We start from the raw sequence: 17819 nt of genomic DNA, 5'->3' as shown, positions 1-17819 counted from the left end.
GATGTTGAATAGTTCCCAAATTATCAATTGCATCAATTGGGAGTTAACCTAATGATCTCGTTAGTTCAGATGTGCTGTAATTGTCTAATCAAAGTTGCACATTCTTCACCTAACATAATGTTGCTTAATGTTCTGTTAAATTAGTATTTTTTTAAAGTTTCTATGCAAGTATAATTACTCCCCTTTAAATACCCAGAGATTTTAATTAGTAATAAGACAAAATATTTTGCTTGCTTTTTATTTGATTGCTTGCGTTATCCCACCCCTCAGCAATTCTGTTATACCACTTTAAGAACTCACCCCTGGGTTTCAACATAATCAACAATTTTTGTTGTTTATTAATTGCCTCCTCTCTCCCAGATTATGTCCAAGCTTTGTATATCTTTAATCCACTCCCGGTCATTTATTGCATTCAATTATTTTTGGGCAATGATTGGAATTCTGTGCCTACGTAATTTATGAATTCTAATCTGTTATTTCAAGACCTTAAATTTAATCATATTTATTCTTAACTTTAATGGGCCTTCTGAGTAAGACACTGGTTCATTCCCAGTTGGAGCATTCTGTCAAATTCTGAGCACCAAACTTTAGAAAGAATGTGAAGGCTTTGCAGCGGGTGCTGCAGAAATTGTGTAGAATGATGAGATATTACAGTTGCATCTATAGATTGGAGGAAGGGTGTTTTCCTCTGAAGGTAGAAGGGATTTGAAAGGTGGTTAAAATCCTGAAGTTGTTTGAATAGAGTAAGTAAGATTGAACTATTTTCAGTGGCTCAAAGATTTAAAACCAAGGGAGTTAGATTTAAGGTGTTTCACAAAAGATCCAGAGGAAAAGCTTCTTAAACACCAAGTGGTTAGGATTTGCAATACATTTTCTGAAAACAGAATCAATAGAAGCCTTCAAAAGGAACATGAGGAAAACATATTGTGGTATAGGAAAAGTGCAAGGGAGTGGGATTAACCAAATTGCTCATAACATAGACTCAGTATGCCAGGTGGTGTCTTCCTGTGCATTACTGAATGATTATTTTTTATGACTTTGCTAAACTTGTGGCTAGAGTGTAATAACTAGTTCTTCATAGTTGTAAAGGAGAATATTAGCCAAAATTCTCTCTCCTGGTCTACCAAAGTTTCCTTATAGGTTTGAACCAAGTGGGTATTGCTTTTGAATCCTGCTCAGTTTTGATGTTCTTTGGTAAATATCACACCAAGACTTGCTCAGCTACATTGTAAGACATGGTTCTTGACATGAGGGTTCACAGGACATGATGCTGAAAATGTGTTGCTGGAAAAGCGCAGCAGGTCAGGCAGCATCCAAGGAACAGGAGATTCGACGTTTCAGGCATAAGCCTGTTCCTTGGATGCTGCCTGACCCTGCTGCACTTTTCCAGCAACACATTTTCAGCTCTGATCTCCAGCATCTGCAGTCCTCACTTTCTCCTTCACAGTACATGATGCCAACCAAACAATATCTTACATGATGTTAACATTTTCACAAGTTTGGAACTAAAAAGTGGCCAAAGTTTGATGGACTCAAAAGATCATAGTATCTTTAAAGCGGTTTGAACAAAAAAAAATCAAATTTTAGTCTTTCCTTTTCTGAGGATGTTAAATGTTGAGAAGGCTCAACAATCTTCCTTTATCTTTCTCAAGTGACTATTCTCTCAGAGATAGGCTCCGCATTGATTTGCCACCAATTGGTTTGACAAAAGCGACTATCGCTGCCAATACTGATATTGCCTTCAGTAGACTTTGGTCAGGAGTGCCAATCATCCCTGACTTTCACCTCCCACACCCAGTAGTTTTTTTCACCAACTTATTGCCCCAACACTGGTGATAATGAAAATAGATATTTGACTCTGTTTCACTTTTACAGTGATTCTGATGTTTCTTCTCTCTCTATTTTTGCCCAGTTTTCTGTTCCTCCTTGTCTTCTGCTAATAGAATTAGAATCCTTACAGTGTGGAAACAGGGCCTTCAGCCCAACAAATCCACATCGACCCTCCAGAGAGTAACCCACCCAGACCCATTTCCCTACCGTATATTTGCCCCTAATATACCTAGCCTACACAACCCTGAACACTGTAGGCAATTTAACATGGCCAATTCACCTAACCTGCACATCTTTGGATTGTGGGAGGAAACCGGAGCACCCACAGAAAATCCATGCAGACACAGGGAGAATGTGAAAACTACACACAGTCGCCCGAGGCTGGAATCAAACTCAGGTCCCTGGCGCTGTGAGGTAGCAGTGCTAACCACTGAGCCACTGTGCCTCCCTAGTTCACTCAGTATGGAGTGGAACAACACACTGGTCCACATGATTGTAACTGAGCTGTTTTAATCAGTACTTTTGTTGAAGCAGCAAGTGTTGTCAACACCCCTTGAGTTACTCTACTGAATTTTGAGGAAGATTAAAAATTTGTTATATTGGCATAACCTGTGAGGTACGATCAGTTCATATGTACAGTTATGTCAGATCACTTTCCTCATACAATCAGCCCCAGTAATTTCTCAGGAAGGGTGCCCAGAGGTATGAGCAATACTCAGTTTAAATTAAAATAATTAAGACAGAAGAAAAATACTACCAGCCTTTCCTCTCCACTCCACAGTATGATTCATACTGTTGGCAAAACTCCATTTAGCCACATTGTCTGCTTAAAATTCTCTAATGCTGTATTTACTTCACAGCGCTGTCAGAGTATGAGGTAAATCGGCCAACATTGCTGCCTCTGTAGGAGGCTAGAAGTCACATGAAGATGTGATTGATTACCCCACCCCCACCTTCAGAGACTGCCGTAGCAACTAGAACTGGAAAAGGTTGCTCAGTCAGTCGGCCGCCATTATCCTGGCTGGATCAACTCAGATGTGGTTTCAGGACTTTGCTGCATAATGAAAATCAGAAAGGCAAGTTGCAAGTTACAATCTGCAAGCAAATGCGGACATGCTAACCACAGCTGTTTGTCTTTTGCCACTAGTGATGTTGAATCTGCCATACAAAACGAATGGGCAAATTGCCATAGCCAAGTCTATTATAGAATTACTACTTGAAGTAGCTCTGTAATATAAATGAGGACAAACTGAACAAAACAAACACACAAAGGCACTGACATATGAAATACATCCATGTAAACACATGCTCTCTTTTTCCATAATTACAAACGACTCTTTGGAGAAATAATCGCTTTTGTTTCACTTCTTCTTCACTTTACCTCCTCCAAGCACATCTGCAACTCTTCACATTGTCCTTTCCAGTTTTCTTTCAAGCTAAGAATCTTATTTTAAATTGAAATGCTCCCATGAGATCCTAATCACATAATGTTCTTCAAACTCGCCAAGAGCAGTCTGGAAGAAGCATCTGTCCTTCACTGGTGGGTTTAACTCGTGTTTTAGAGCACAATGATAGCTTCTTTTGTAGATAATTATACTCAACGTACCAGTTTCTTTGTCAACATCTGTAAAATTTAACATTAAAAGCCAAAGTTAAATATATTTTAATAGGCAACTCAAGAAAGAAATGTCTTGGTTTTTATAAAGTGTCTTTCATGATCTCAATCAGGACTTCCCAAAACACTGCAATTAGAGAATAAGTTTTGAAGTGCAGTCACTGTTTAAAGATACAATCCATGGTAAATACTTTTTCAGAAAGTATGTTGGAGATGAGAGAAGGAAAAAAAAATTGCAAATGGATATCTGAAAGAAAAATATGAAATGTAGGACATTCGGCATTTGAAAGTGAAAGCGACTTAGAAATCCTGAATGTCTACATCATTTGCTTGCTTTTTCTTTCCAGATGCTGACTGATGTATGTTTTGAACATTATCTGCTAAGAGTGCTCTCTCTCTCTCTGTCAATACATTATATCAGAGAACCGAGGTCACTGGAATCAATGGTATATCCAGTTACCCAATCTGTATTGAGTAAACCATTGAACAGTGCTGCACCTTCAACTGCGCAAGAGATCAACAAATTAATGGATAAAGTTGTCTCTATTAAAAGTGCAAAGCAGTCACTGCACATGTTTTCCATGACTGTTGGAGTCCATTGCATATTTGTTTCAAAATTCTAGGTTAATTACTTAGTTATTTTCTGACCAAGTTTGAAGAAATATCCCTGAAGAGCAGCACAATAATGGCAATCACTGCCATTAATGCTTCAGCCCGATGTATTCTACATTTTGCAATAGTCTACGAGTATTATTTTAGTGTAAAATGACTATAAATGTAGCCATCAATTAAAAACAATTCCCCACCTCCCACCCTTTCAACCTGATTTATTCTACATTTTGCAATAGTCTACGAGTATTATTTTAGTGTAAAATGACTATAAATGTAGCCGTCAATTAAAAACAATTCCCCACCTCCCACCCTTTCAGTATTTATGTGCATACAGTGGAATGAGGATTCTGGGATGTTTACATAGTGTCGATGTATTTCTTATAATTTCCATTTCCCATTACTTCCAACAGTCACCCAGCTTTTCAATTGATTGGATATTGTCAACACTTCCCAACTTTTCTAGTCAACAATAAATAAAATTCATATTTGAGCCCAATCTTATTTTCTTCCTCTGCTGAGGGTAGATCCACAGGCATCACCACCCCTCCAGTACCTCATCTAACCATGACAATTGGGATTGTGAGAAGTTCTTGTGAATTGGTATATTGAGTATATGGAGGGTTTTATTGGAGTTAGTTTATAAAGTGGCTTATTGGAGTTCGGAAGCAATAATTAATTTGTGAAGGTGTTTATTGGGTCAATCTGTAGATGTGTGACGAGATCTATTGGTTTTGTCAAGGTATTTATTGGAGCAGAATATTGCGCATATAAAGGGTGCATCAAAACTGATTTTAGTTCTATTTGTCAATCAACTTAACTGACTATCAGCTCTTATACAACATGTCTTGCCAAAGAAGTCACTCTCAACTCTGCTTTGAAATTGTCTACGCTGGGAGCTGTCTAATTGCTGTACACCCATCTGTACCTCTGCTTGTCTGGCACTAAATCTACCATGTCACCTCAATAACTCTTCACTGCCCAGTTAGACTTTTATCAGACTTGACAATTGATTTCCACTCATCAGTCTCAACACATGATAGAAAACCTGACACAACACTCAAATCATAATGCACTGAGATTAATCTTATTGCTGCAATATTCATAGACTATGTATTCCACTTGTATCACATTTCAAACTTTATAAAATCCTTTCCTTAAGGCAGCAATGAAAGAAGACATGAATTCATCAAGGGCTCATGGGTCCTTGTTTGATACACTATGAAACCAGATATTAAAGGGCACCCTATAGTTTTAGTCTTTGGACACACTCTTCGTTCCTTGCTGCAGGTTATGTGTTGCTGTGACTAATTCTTTCTTACATTTGATTGTACTCAGGGCATAAACTTGAATTTACTTTGGCAGCCACAAACCTTTCCCTGTGGCAAATGATTATTTGAGAGACATTAAAACTGAGCACTAAATTATCACTAAGGTATTTTAAAGCCCAACTGTCTGTTTATTCTCTATTCTTCCTGTTTACTATGCCCTCTTTCTCTTTCATTCTTCCAAGGACCAGTTGTTTTTAGGTAAAATATTTCATAATCTCCAAACTTTCACTGCTTTCAAGTAGTGTGCAGGTCTAGAGTTGTTGGCCAGTCCTGTGGAAATGGCAGAGGATAATCTTTTGTTGTTGATGTCAGTGCAAGAGAACAGATCTGGGTTCACAGATTTGTTTTTGCTGGTCTCAGAATTGCCACTGCTCCAGATTGGGATTTGACTAGTGGTGCGTTTGCCAAATCAGATGTTTGTTTACATGTCATCTCCATTACCTCATGTGGGTTTGATCAAGAGTAAAGCAAGATCTAGTACTGAACTGTCTAGAGTGGATTAGGTAGAGGGAGAAAAGGTTAGAAATCTTGTAGGGGTTTGATCTATTTGTTGAATTTGTGCTCCCCTCTCTTGGATGGACACAGGATTCTTAAAAAGTCCATGAGCATTTCTTGCTGCTTCACAGACAGAAGCCCACCACCTCCTGTTACAACACCGCCATTTTGTCTTCCTAATCTATTTGGTGAAATAATAAGACTGCATTAACGTAAGAATCTTTGACCGTAGCTCTAGTTTTGACCTGGTCTACTTTCACTTTAACAGGCATATAGTTGTGTGTGGACACATCACACTGGAGAGTGTCTCCAATTTTTTAAAGGACTTCTTGCACAAGGACAGGGATGATGTGAACGTTGAAATAGTCTTTCTACACAAGTAAGTAAAGTTTTGATTTGCTTTGGTGCAGTAATGCCACAATTGTTTGCAATATTCTGTGCTTGTGCCCAGATTTTGCCCTGTCCAAAGCTTAATACTGGAAGAAAGAAAAAGCATGTGTGAACTTATTTGTGTTGACATCTGTGACATGAGGGTTAGAGAGGAACTGCCCCCTTCGCCATTGCACCAGCACAGAGTGTAATCATATGTTGTGTTCTTGTCCATCTTTTTTTTAAAAAAAACCATTGTCTAGAAGGTTCAACTTCTGGTGACTGGCAATGAGAAGTAAGGTAATTCAAATGGTGGCTTTATAAATATCGCCAGTGCACAATAAAGTTTTCAGCTAACCCTGGTAATGGTCAGAGAATCATCCCTGGGTTTGGGTGGAAGAAAGCCAACCACAATCTGCCAACTTGATTATTTTCCCATAACTGCTCTTGGAAAGTGTAATTGTGTGGCAACTGATGACATGACTCATTGTCCTGGCTCATGTGAACAATGTAACTACTTACTCCTGATCCGTTCCATACTCCACTTCCGTGCAGTGTAAGTTTTTGAGAAAATTGGAAAAACAAAGGAAATGCTGACGTATCTATGATTTTCCACAATCATTCTGCATACTTTTAAGGATTGCATTAATAAACATCGATATGGTTTGAAAGAGCTTGCCAACCACTGAAATTCCATTCACCTGTTTCCCAATTCAGTGTCCTTTTAATACATCATGGAAGAGCTTGGGAGGAAAATATCCCTGTAAATGTGATACTAAAATCAGAAGATGCTGGCAAAATGCAGCCCTCAAAATGGCAAAGGATGAGGTGATGTGTCAATAAACAGTCCGTGCCAAAAAACTAAATCCACGATGAGGCTAAAGTTGAACTCATAGATCCAAGGTGATGTGGTCATTTGTAGCACTGCTGCTATCTCAGTGGAGATCAGCTGATTTTGCACAGTCTACCCATTAAAATGAAGATTCTGAGACCCTATCCCTGAGCCATTGTTAACATGAAGCGCCTTTTAAACAAAGGTCTCCTGTTTGTGTGATGTCATAAATACCAGATCTCCTATTTCTGAGAGCTCCTCTCACCTGCAATGTTTTAAGATCTCCACACTCCTTCAATTCAACATCATGCACATCTTCAGCACTTTTCCCTTCACCATTGACACACGGGGATCCAAGATCTGAAATTCCCTTGGCAGGCTTTTCCATCTGTACTTTAGGATGCACCTCAAAATCTATCTCTTTGACAAATGTTTGGTTATCTGTCTTAGTATCTACATAAAAAACTTGGTGTCAAAATGTGTTGGTAATCACTCCCATGAAATTAAAAATCACACAACACCAGGTTATAGTCCAACAGGTTTAGTCTTTCCCATGAAATGCCTTTGATGTTATGTATTACAAGTTGATGTTGAAAAAGACATGGGGAGTGGTAAGCTAAAGTGTGTCTACTGGAATAAAACATCTTTTTAAGTAATATCGCTGCTTTATCTCATTTTAGAAATGATGGCAAATAGATTAGCATGACTAGCTTTGGCTGGACTACTGTGAGCTATATTATTGATAGCAGTGATGATTTGATTCATTGCCTGTGGTTCCAGTCTTCTGTTCTCTGGATTAGCACATCAGCAGGGGAGCTGAACAATTCACTCACTTCACCCCAGCAGCATCTGTAGCTGCTGATTTTCCTAAGCTGGTTGTAGATCGTAATAATGTAAAATGATCCCAGGAGCTCCATCAAAGGCTGTGCACGACTAAGCAGTGAGTAAGTAAGCCACGCAGACGAGAAACATCAGAGGCCAACTCCCCTTCTACCAAACTCCTCTCCCCAGCGGCCTATCCTGCTGAGTGGGCTTATCATGCCCATGCTCACGACCTGGCTTTTGTCCAACTTGGATCAGGTAGAGACAATTCAATCCAGGTAACTCCCTGAGTGGTGAACCCGTGACCTGTGACCATTGAGTAGCAACAGAATCTGATTTGGTTATGGTACACTTAAAAGAAGAATGGTCCATAAACACTTGCTGTCCAACTGGCATGTTAATGGTGGCTTTTTGGCATTAATGGAGCCATACATGCGCCAAAAGTCAATGCCTTTCAGGAAGAAGTGGGAAGGGGATAGTTATCGCATAAGTAAAGGTTTCTTTTAGTTTTCGCATAGGAAGGTGCTTCTGAACCATACCAGGTTCCAGCATTTGCACACTTCAAGCCCATAATTTGAGAAACTATTTTTAAAATCTCATTTCCTAGAAAGGACTTGTCTACTCTGTCAATCTGACATAACCTGATTGAGGACTGATTCTAATTATTTTCAACATTCCTTAATAAATGAGTAACACTCTGTAATTTTTCATGGAGCCAGTAGATGGCACTAACTCAGTTCCCCTTTGGATCTGACTGAAAGTGGTCAGAGGATTTATAAATCTCAATATTCCTTTTCCTTACTCATTCGAGCGTATGGGTTAGGAGCAGGAGTAGGCCATCTGGCCCCTCAAGTCTGCTTGATTCGATCTACAGCTCTACATTGCTGTCTACTATCAATAACCTTTCAGGACTTATATATATTTTTAAAAAGATCCCTGTATTAATGTTCCCAGTTTCCATCTCTTTAACAATTTGTGCCGTTCTCCAGCTGAAGACTCAGCCAGTCATTTCCTTGTATCCCTAAGACTTGGCAGGATGTGATGGTAAAACAGCCGAGGATACTGTGCTTACCCGGTTCCATGTGGGCTATGGGGAGGGGACGTACCCCAGTCGAGAGTGGCACCAAGAGGTCAGTCTGTAATCCAGGGATCTGCAAGAAGGGAACCCTGAAATGCAAACTTTTATCTGCCATCTTGGTGACACTACTCATCAATTCCCATCACGTGTGCCTTGTGTTGAGTTAGACTGCAGGCTTAGAAAAAGAATGCTTCTTGTTGTCATTGTGAGGCTCCAAGTTTTAATTGCAGGCTCTTTGTCGTATTTGGCTAGCAGAGTCTCTCATGAACGTTTCAAGGAGCTGATGAAATGTGTCAAGATGCTACTTTTGATCACTGTTGAGTACATTTTTCACAGGTCCCAAAACACAGAGAGAGGAGGGAAAATTAAATCAATCAACTTGAAATGAATGTATTCTAGAGAAGCAAATTTTTATTGAAGTCATGTCTTTGTCTTTGTAAAATCCGTCAGGGTTTGTGGAGGACCCTTTCTGTTGTTTTTCCCTGGGAAAAGAGGCTGGCCTGTTTTAGCCCACTCCCTAACCTGGTCTCCTTGTACTGTACTCATGATTTCACTATTGACACAGTGTCAGAGCTGGAAAATATTCTCCATAGAAAGGTAGTTAAACCTTTTGTTAGCAATAATGCTTGAAGTCAGTGGGTTGTCAGAACCTGCTGTGATTGGATTGATAAAGTAGATAGCAGGACATGGTAAGTAAGAAACCAGGCCAGGCGGGATTGTATTTCTGATGTAGCACATCATGAGCAGGAATGCATTGCCTGAGAGGGTGGTGAAAGTAGATGCAATAGTAATTTTCAAAATGGGATAGACACATGCTCAGAAAGGTAAACATTACAAAGGTATGGGGAAGGAGCAAGGAACTGAGATTACTTGGTCGCTCCTTCAGAAATTTAGCACAGACTCAACGGGCTGTGATTTTCTAATTGTATAATTATCTCATATCCCTTTCAAATATGATCCGATGTTCTATAAGGTCTCCAGTTGCATGGTTTATATGAAAGGTTCATTACACCATCACCTGTGCTATGCAAGGTGTGATTGGTAGATCCAAGTTGCTCTACTAGCTACGAGTTGCCTAGTGACAAAATCATTCTGCTTTTCAGCCAAATAGAGTTTGATTTGTAGGACAAATAACCTTATTCCTAACATTAAAAATAGCCCGACACTGTATTTCACCACCCAGCAACCTTTGAAATGTTGTTCTGCATTGGGTCCAATCAACAAAAACTTGCATTTGTATAGCACCTTTAAATAATAAAATGTCTCAAGGCATTGCCAGGAAGAACGATGTAATAGTGGGACACATAATGAAATTAAAACAGGTAAATAAAACCTTGGTCAAAGAGATAAATGTTTGAGCCAGAGTCTCAACTCTCAATCTCAGTAACACTGCGGTTTCAATCAGTGAAGTAATCTCTAGGTTAAATTGTCACTTCTTATTAGGTTCAACCAAAATTGATTTGTATTAACAGTATTACAATAACATACAATCTGTTATCACTGGTTGTATTTCTCTTGTCTAACTTCTGCCTGTGTTTTGTTTAAAGAATTGCTGCTGACTGTTTCAATTTGTTTTTGTCTCCCCAGTATTTCCCCTAACCTTGAGCTCGAAGCCCTTTTTAAAAGACATTTTACTCAGGTGGAATTCTTCCAAGGTTCTGTCCTGAACCCTCACGATCTAGCCAGAGTCAAGGTAATCCTGTATCCTTTTTCTGACTTTACTGCCTTGATAGCTTTGATATGATGAATTCTTATATCTCAGCCAGGGCAGTAAAGTTTGGTTAAACTCAGAAAAGGTTCCCCCCCAACCCCAACCCCAGTTTTGAATTTATCAGCTGCTCTTTTTCAAACACACTGTGAGTAGATGTGTTTTTTTTTGTTTTGTTTAGAAACCTGCATCTCATTTAGTGTAAGAAAATCCACGCGGTATGTGAAATGCAGTGAAACAGAACCCAGGATCATATAGTGGCAAACATGAGGATTAATAGCACAGCCGCTGTCTATTGATGTCTATATGACACCCAGAGGCTATTGGGATTGGAAATTCTTGAAGCTCACTGTAGTTATTCCTGCTGACTATGCCTGCGTGCAATGATAGCAAGTTACACAGTGCTGCCTGGTGTTTCAGGCATACATCTCTACCCTCAGAATTTTCAGAGCATCCAAAGGCACAAATGACTGACCGTGGCTCAGAGAAGGCAGGATTCAGTCATCTCATAACATGCCCTCTTAAATTTATTTCCCTCAGCCTTCAACTTAAGATTGAGGAAAGACAGATTAAGGAAAAAGTATGTACATTTTGAAAGCCTCTCACAACAATTCACTACATATGGGAATGAAACTCCAAAGTTTTAGTTTCTGAAGAAGCAGAGTTCCATTGCTGGGTCATACATCCTGTCCTTCACAGAGTCTTACTTCTCCAAGTATCAGATGGAGCTTCCTCCAGACCTTTCTGAGTAAACTCTACAATTTCCTGAAACTCAAAACTGATGACAAATCAATTGCAGCATGGTGGCTCAGTGGTTAACACTGCTGCCTCACAGCGCCAGGGACCTGGGTCCGATTCCCATCTCGGGCGACTGTCTGTGTGAAGTTTGCACATTCTCCCTGTGTCTGTGTAGGGTTGCTTGGTTTCCTCCCACAAACCAAAAAATGTGTAGGTGAAGGTGAACTGGCTGTGCTAAATTGCCCATAGTGTTCAGGAATGTGTTGCTTAGATGCATTAGTCAGTGGAAATGTAAAGTAATAGGGTGTGGGTGGGATACTCTTTGGCATGTTGGTGTGGACTTGTTGGGCCAAAGGGGCCTGTTTCCACACTGTAGGGATCCTAATTCTAAAAAAATAGTTCAAGAGATTTATGTTGATTCGCAACTCACGGCATACAAGCTCTCTGATGAGCTGCTGCATTATTTACACACTAATAACAGTTTGTTCATTAAACTCAGTTATTTTTGCAGCCAATTCTGGAGCAATATAAACTCTAGGTAATTGGATGTCATGGCGACCATCTACTGGTAATAATAGTAATGTACCCTTGATTTCTCTTCGGCTGATCCTGGGTTCTGTCTCTCAGCATGTTATTTACTCGATACCTGTGGCCTTGGAGTTGTATTAGCATTGAGTCCAGGTTGGTGTGAAATCCAAATCTCGTCCCTGAGTGATGGAAGGATCCTGAAATGTCTCTCAGAACGTCTTGACCAAAGGCTAATGAACACAGATCCAAAGAACAAAACTGCAAACATCCTGAGAGAAATTGTGATGAATTTGGGCAATTTTATTTAGAGCTCCGGTATTGATGACCAAGTGAGTCTGTCATACTAGTGTGCCAGACAGTGCATTTCCTTCATTTACTTGGCTGGAGCTCAGTAAGGATTGGGTATTCTGGTAATATCTTTGCAGAACAAAAATACCCATGTGTACAGCATTGAGTCTGGTATAGTAGTCAAACTAGTTTAATGTGTTTGGGTTTACACATAGATATACGAATGGCCAGACTTCTCACACAATTTAAACATGTACAAGATATTCTGAACGTACATACGTACGTTTCCTGTCTTGCATCTGCTAACAAATAAACATTAACCCTCGGTTTTGTATTCCTAAAGGTATCTTTCCTTTCCTGACAAACCTGTGGGTACTTCATACTGTCCTGGGCCTGTGTCAGCCCAAAGTATTGCCTTTTTCCTTTCCCCAGCTGTCTCATTGACAGCTGCATTATCAGGATCATGAGGATATTCTTAACATTGAAAAATCTCTCTGGTTGCTCAGCATATGCACCCAAAAGACATTCAACCATGGCTGTACTCCCCCAGCCACCCAATTGATGCAGCCATCTTTGAAGGCAAGTCCACCTGTGTACCACACAATTTTATCGCAACTGATGTTTAAGTCTTTCTATTACAGAGAGAGCTCTCTTAGGTTCCTCTGGAGTTTGTGATTAGTTTGTCCAACCCAAGTTTGTTTGGACAGGGAAACCATAATCTCACCCTTCGTGCGGGACTGTGACATTATTGCAGTTTAAGATTGGTCATGGAGTTTGGAACAAAAGTAAAAATAATTTAGTTTGATTTGGTTTTGGCATTATATACATGTCCATGCATATACACATATACACATGACCACAAGAGGGTGCTATTAGAACTCTGTATGTAGATGTCTTCCCTGTAAATACTAAATGCCAACACGACTGAAAATATAAAATGATGTACAACAAGCTTTTCTGATTGGTGAATTCCTTAACTAAGTTTGAAAGTGTAATAAATGAGTGTTCAATTAGGCCAAACTACTGAGTAAACAACAATTTCAGCCAATTAGAATTCTCTCTGCTTTTTATTCATTTACATAACGTGCAAACATCATTACCTACTGCTGCCAAGTCATTTTTACAACCCAGCAGAGACTTCTCGATGTCCAAGGTGAGTCAGTAATGGCTGTCTGTACAAGCACCATTCTAAACACCCCTCTCTGTGAAGCAGTCCCCCAGCTTTCATTTACCCCTTTAGGCCAACCAATGCCTTGCATGCCGTTGGCTAAATTATCTACAAAGGCCACAGGGTTACAACTTGATTCCCCGTTAAGTGCTGGAGCCTATCAATGAGCAGCAGCAGTAAGACACTAGTGTGTGTGTGTGTGTGTGTGTTGAATGAGTGTTTTTCTGCTGTAATATGAGGAACCGGATTTCTCAGGATAAGAATGATCCTCTGTGAAGATGGCATTTGTAAATGGCATTTCGTTTTAGCATTTCATAAATATGATTGGTCAGGATAACATTTCATTTTCACTGTTTTTTTCATACAGCTTTCAAACCTTGGCAGATAAGGAAGTGGTTGTAATAAACTCGACCTTGAATTTAATTAGATGTGTACAATCTAGTTAAGTCAGATGTTTTGAATATCAGCTCATTGAATTGTGTTTGAATTTGATTTGTTGAGTTTTCCTTCTGATCCATGCCTTTCATTGGCTTTTCATGTTTTGCCGTGTCTCAGATAGAGTCATCAGATGCCTGTCTAATTCTGGCAAACAAATACTGCCCCGATCCTGATGCTGAAGATGCCTCCAATATTATGAGGTAAGAGTGGAGGATGGAACATTACTACTGAGCGTAACCTCATATCTTACAGAGGGATAAGACCCCAGAGGGTGTCCAGAAGTTCTGAATGCAACTTGTCCCATTGTGTGTGCTGCACTCATGGTTTGTATGTCAGAATTCAAGGTGTTTTATGCACAACAGAATGGTGTTCAGCCCTGTAAGCCAATCCCTTTTTGTGAAAAGCCAATACCCACCTTCATCGGTTTGCCTCAGACTTGGAGTTAACTTCCAATTAAACACGTTGTTCCTCAATACTGGCTTTCTTGGGTTCCTGTTATCCTTATATTGACCTTGTGATGAAAAGTTATGTTGACTTTTCTCACGTCTCCCAAGTTTCCTGATATTTAACTGGATCCATGTATTTGAATTTTTCGTAAAGATGGATACGTTGTGATACTTCCCTTCATATGACATGGCCCATTGGAAAATTTCAAGACAAAATCTCCTTCAAAACTAACTTCAACTTTCTAACGTCAGGAATAGATTCCATTGCTCTCTTTGAAGGATAGCAATTTAATTAAGATCAGCACCACCAACATGGGGAACTAAGGAGCAACTGCAGCCTAATGAAGCAGAGTGGAATATGTCGGGTTGATAGGATGAAATGTGTTGGTGGGGAGGAGCGATGGGTGGGGGTGGACAGTCTCAAGTAGAGTGAAAACATCAGCATAGAGCTGGACTGAGTAACCTGTGGTCTGTTGTACATTCAACCTATTTCAACACACAGGTAAATGGACTGAGCAAATTATGGTGCTACTCAGAGATGGACGGGCTATTGGGACCTTGATATGTCGGAATGGGAGGAACAGGTGACAGTCCAGCTATTAGGTGGGAAGAGGAGGTGGGCGGACAAGAAGCAAGGGAGATGTTGGGGAGACAGTAGTGAGATGCTTCAGTTTCTGCCTCACAGATGTCATCCAGAATGGTCCTTACAATTGCAAATAATATCACACTATTGAAGAGAGAGAGAGAGAGACTTTTTAAGCATCACTTGATGTTTTAACAAGGGCAATCTACCTGACATCATCTGTTTTACACCACTGAAATAAAATGATCTCCATTGTGTTTCCATCTAAGATAAGCGGCACTGACTTTTACATTCTGTTCAAGCCTAATGTTAACACAGACAAAAGCCTGCGTTTTCTGAAAAGATTTTTTGTTAAGTGCTTTTGTGTGTTGTGTTTTAAAATGTCATTTGTTTAGTGGTTTGTTTGAGGGGGTATAATTGTGTGTTCTCAGGTTTGGATCAAACTGTGTTGTGGTGCACAAAGAAATCATCACAAATGTATTACCTGGGGTCAGGACTTATATTTCTGTACAGAAAATGACACTGAATATCTATCACGCTCAGCTGTTTGACACCAGCAGACAGCAGTGAGGGGACTGTGACTCCAGCAGACAGCAGTGAAGGAGGTGAGACTCCAGCAGACAGCAGTGAGTGCAATGTGACACCAGCAGGCAGCAGTGAGGGGAACATGACACCAGCAGACAGCAGTGAGTGCAATGTGACACCAGCAGACAGCAGTGCAGGACCTGTGACACCAGCAGACAGCAGTGAGGGAGGTGTGACACCAGCAGACAGCAGTGAGGGAGGTGAGACTCCAGCAGACAGCAGTGAGTGCAATATGACACCAGCAGCCAGCAGTGCAGGACCTGTGACACCAGCAGACAGCAGTGAAGGAGGTGTGATACCAGCAAACAGCAGTGAGGGGAATGTGACTCCAGCAGACCGCAGTGAGGGACCTGTGATGCCAGCAGACAGCAGCAAAGGGAACGTGACATCAGCAGACAGCAGTGTGAGAGGTGGGACTCCAGCAGACAGCAGTGAGGGGAACATGACACGAGGAGACAGCAGTGAGGGGAACATGACACCAGCAGACAGCAGTGAGTGCAATGTGACACCAGCAGACAGCAGTGCAGGACCTGTGACACCAGCAGACAGCAGTGAGGGAGGTGTGATACCAGCAAACAGCAGTGAGGGGAATGTGACTCCAGCAGACCGCAGTGAGGGGCCTGTGATGCCAGCAGACAGCAGCAAAGAGAACGTGACATCAGCAGACAGCAGTGTGAGAGGTGGGACTCCAGCAGACAGCAGTGAGGGGAACATGACACGAGGAGACAGCAGTGAGGGAAACGTGACACCAGCAGAAAGCAGTGAGGGGAACGTGACACCAGCAGACAGCAGTGAGGGATGTGTAACACCAGCAGACAGCAGTGAGGGGAACGTGACACCAGCAGACAGCAGTGAAGGGAATGTGATACCAGCAGACCGCAGTGAGGGGAACGTGACACCAGCAGACAGCAGTGAGGGAAACGTGACACCAGCAGACAGCAGTGAAGGGAATGTGACATGAGCAGACAGCAGTGAGGGGAATGTGACATCAGCAGACAGCAGTGAAGGGAATGTGACACCAGCAGACAGCAGTGAGGGGAATGTGACACCAGCAGACAGCAGTGAGGGGATTGTGACTCCAGCAGACAGCAGTGAGGGGAACGTGACACCAGCAGACAGCAGTGAGGGATGTGTAACCCCAGCAGACAGCAGTGAAGGGAATGTGACACCAGCAGACAGTTGTTTCTGCCATGACTAGGGACTATTAGTATCTGTTACAAATCATGTAGGAGTATGGAAAGCATTTGTTTGTTTATTATTCCTGCATCTGAACAAAAGTCTTTTGCAGACTATTTTTCAACTAAGATTTTGAAAAGTTTTGCTGCAGGAAATGTACAGCCAAATAAAATAGATAGACACAACCTGGAGAGTATATATCATCTCAAGTACTTTGGTAAAAGCATTGACAGTCTTCATTATTGTTGTGTCTACAACATATATTACAATGAAAGCCAGAAAGGAGCTGGGCATTGATACAAAGATGTGGCCTAGTTACATCAGAGACCTGGATATCCTGTCTTGCCCACTTGTGAAAACTGCCTTATAACCGATCGCTGACTGCACGATGAAGATCAATAGTCTGGTCAGATGAGGAATAACATTAATTCTCTGACTGAAGGGTACCATAAGAAATAAAACAAAGTTTAAGATATGCAACTCCCATTCACAAAGGAGGTATCAGGAAAGAATTGAGTGTTGAAATTCCCCCCAAAAAATTATTGGGCCAATGTTTCCTGCCTGTCTCTTATTGCTCCTTGATCCGAGTGGGTCCATTTCAGAGGGCAATTAAAAGTCTGGATGCACATGTAAGATTGGATAAGGATAGCAGGTTTGTTTCCCTAAAGGACATTAGAGAATCAGATGGGTTTTTACAACATTTAGCATGGTCGCCATTAGGCTAATGTTGTCTTTATTACAGATATTGATTGAATTCAAACTTCACCATCGCCAACGGTGGTATTTGAACTCATGCCCCGGAAAATGAGCCTGAGCTTCTGGATTATTAGAGCTTGTGACATTATCACTGTCTCCCTTTAGCAACCCTGGACTAGCAACCCGGACCAGTGTTCTGAGGACATGGATTTGAATCCCACCAAAGCAGAGCGTAACATCTGGAGTAAAAAGTTAGCTTAACGGTGATCATGTAACTGCTGCCAGTTGTTGTAAAAATCCTTTTTTAAAATTTCAAAACAATACTTTATTCATAAATAAAACTTATATACATACGTAATCGCTAAAGCAGTTTGGTTCTGTGCTGTCTTTGGAGAAACAGACAAATATTGGAGTTTGACTTTCCTGACAGTTCTAACAGATAAACCCAAATCCGTTTCTTTCATATGCAAGATACTATTTGTAT

General features: G+C 40.8%; 1 protein-coding gene across 7 annotated transcripts in view; it reads left to right on the top strand.

Annotated features, from left to right (window-relative positions):
* Positions 1-17819, top strand: part of kcnma1a (potassium large conductance calcium-activated channel, subfamily M, alpha member 1a) — an 858112-nt gene that overhangs the window by 608324 nt on the left and 231969 nt on the right. For all 7 annotated transcript variants that reach the window (XM_060854015.1, XM_060854014.1, XM_060854016.1 and 4 more), the window contains 3 exons: positions 6149-6259; positions 10569-10674; positions 13967-14049. In XM_060854015.1, the coding sequence (XP_060709998.1) occupies positions 6149-6259; positions 10569-10674; positions 13967-14049 (300 nt within the window). The remainder of the gene's footprint in view (positions 1-6148; positions 6260-10568; positions 10675-13966; positions 14050-17819) is intronic.

This window comes from Hemiscyllium ocellatum, chromosome 43 (genome assembly GCF_020745735.1).
Source record: "Hemiscyllium ocellatum isolate sHemOce1 chromosome 43, sHemOce1.pat.X.cur, whole genome shotgun sequence".
NCBI classification, from domain to species: Eukaryota; Metazoa; Chordata; class Chondrichthyes; order Orectolobiformes; family Hemiscylliidae; genus Hemiscyllium; species Hemiscyllium ocellatum.
Note: the sequence above shows the minus strand (reverse complement) of the source record. Positions and strands in the feature narration are given on the sequence as shown.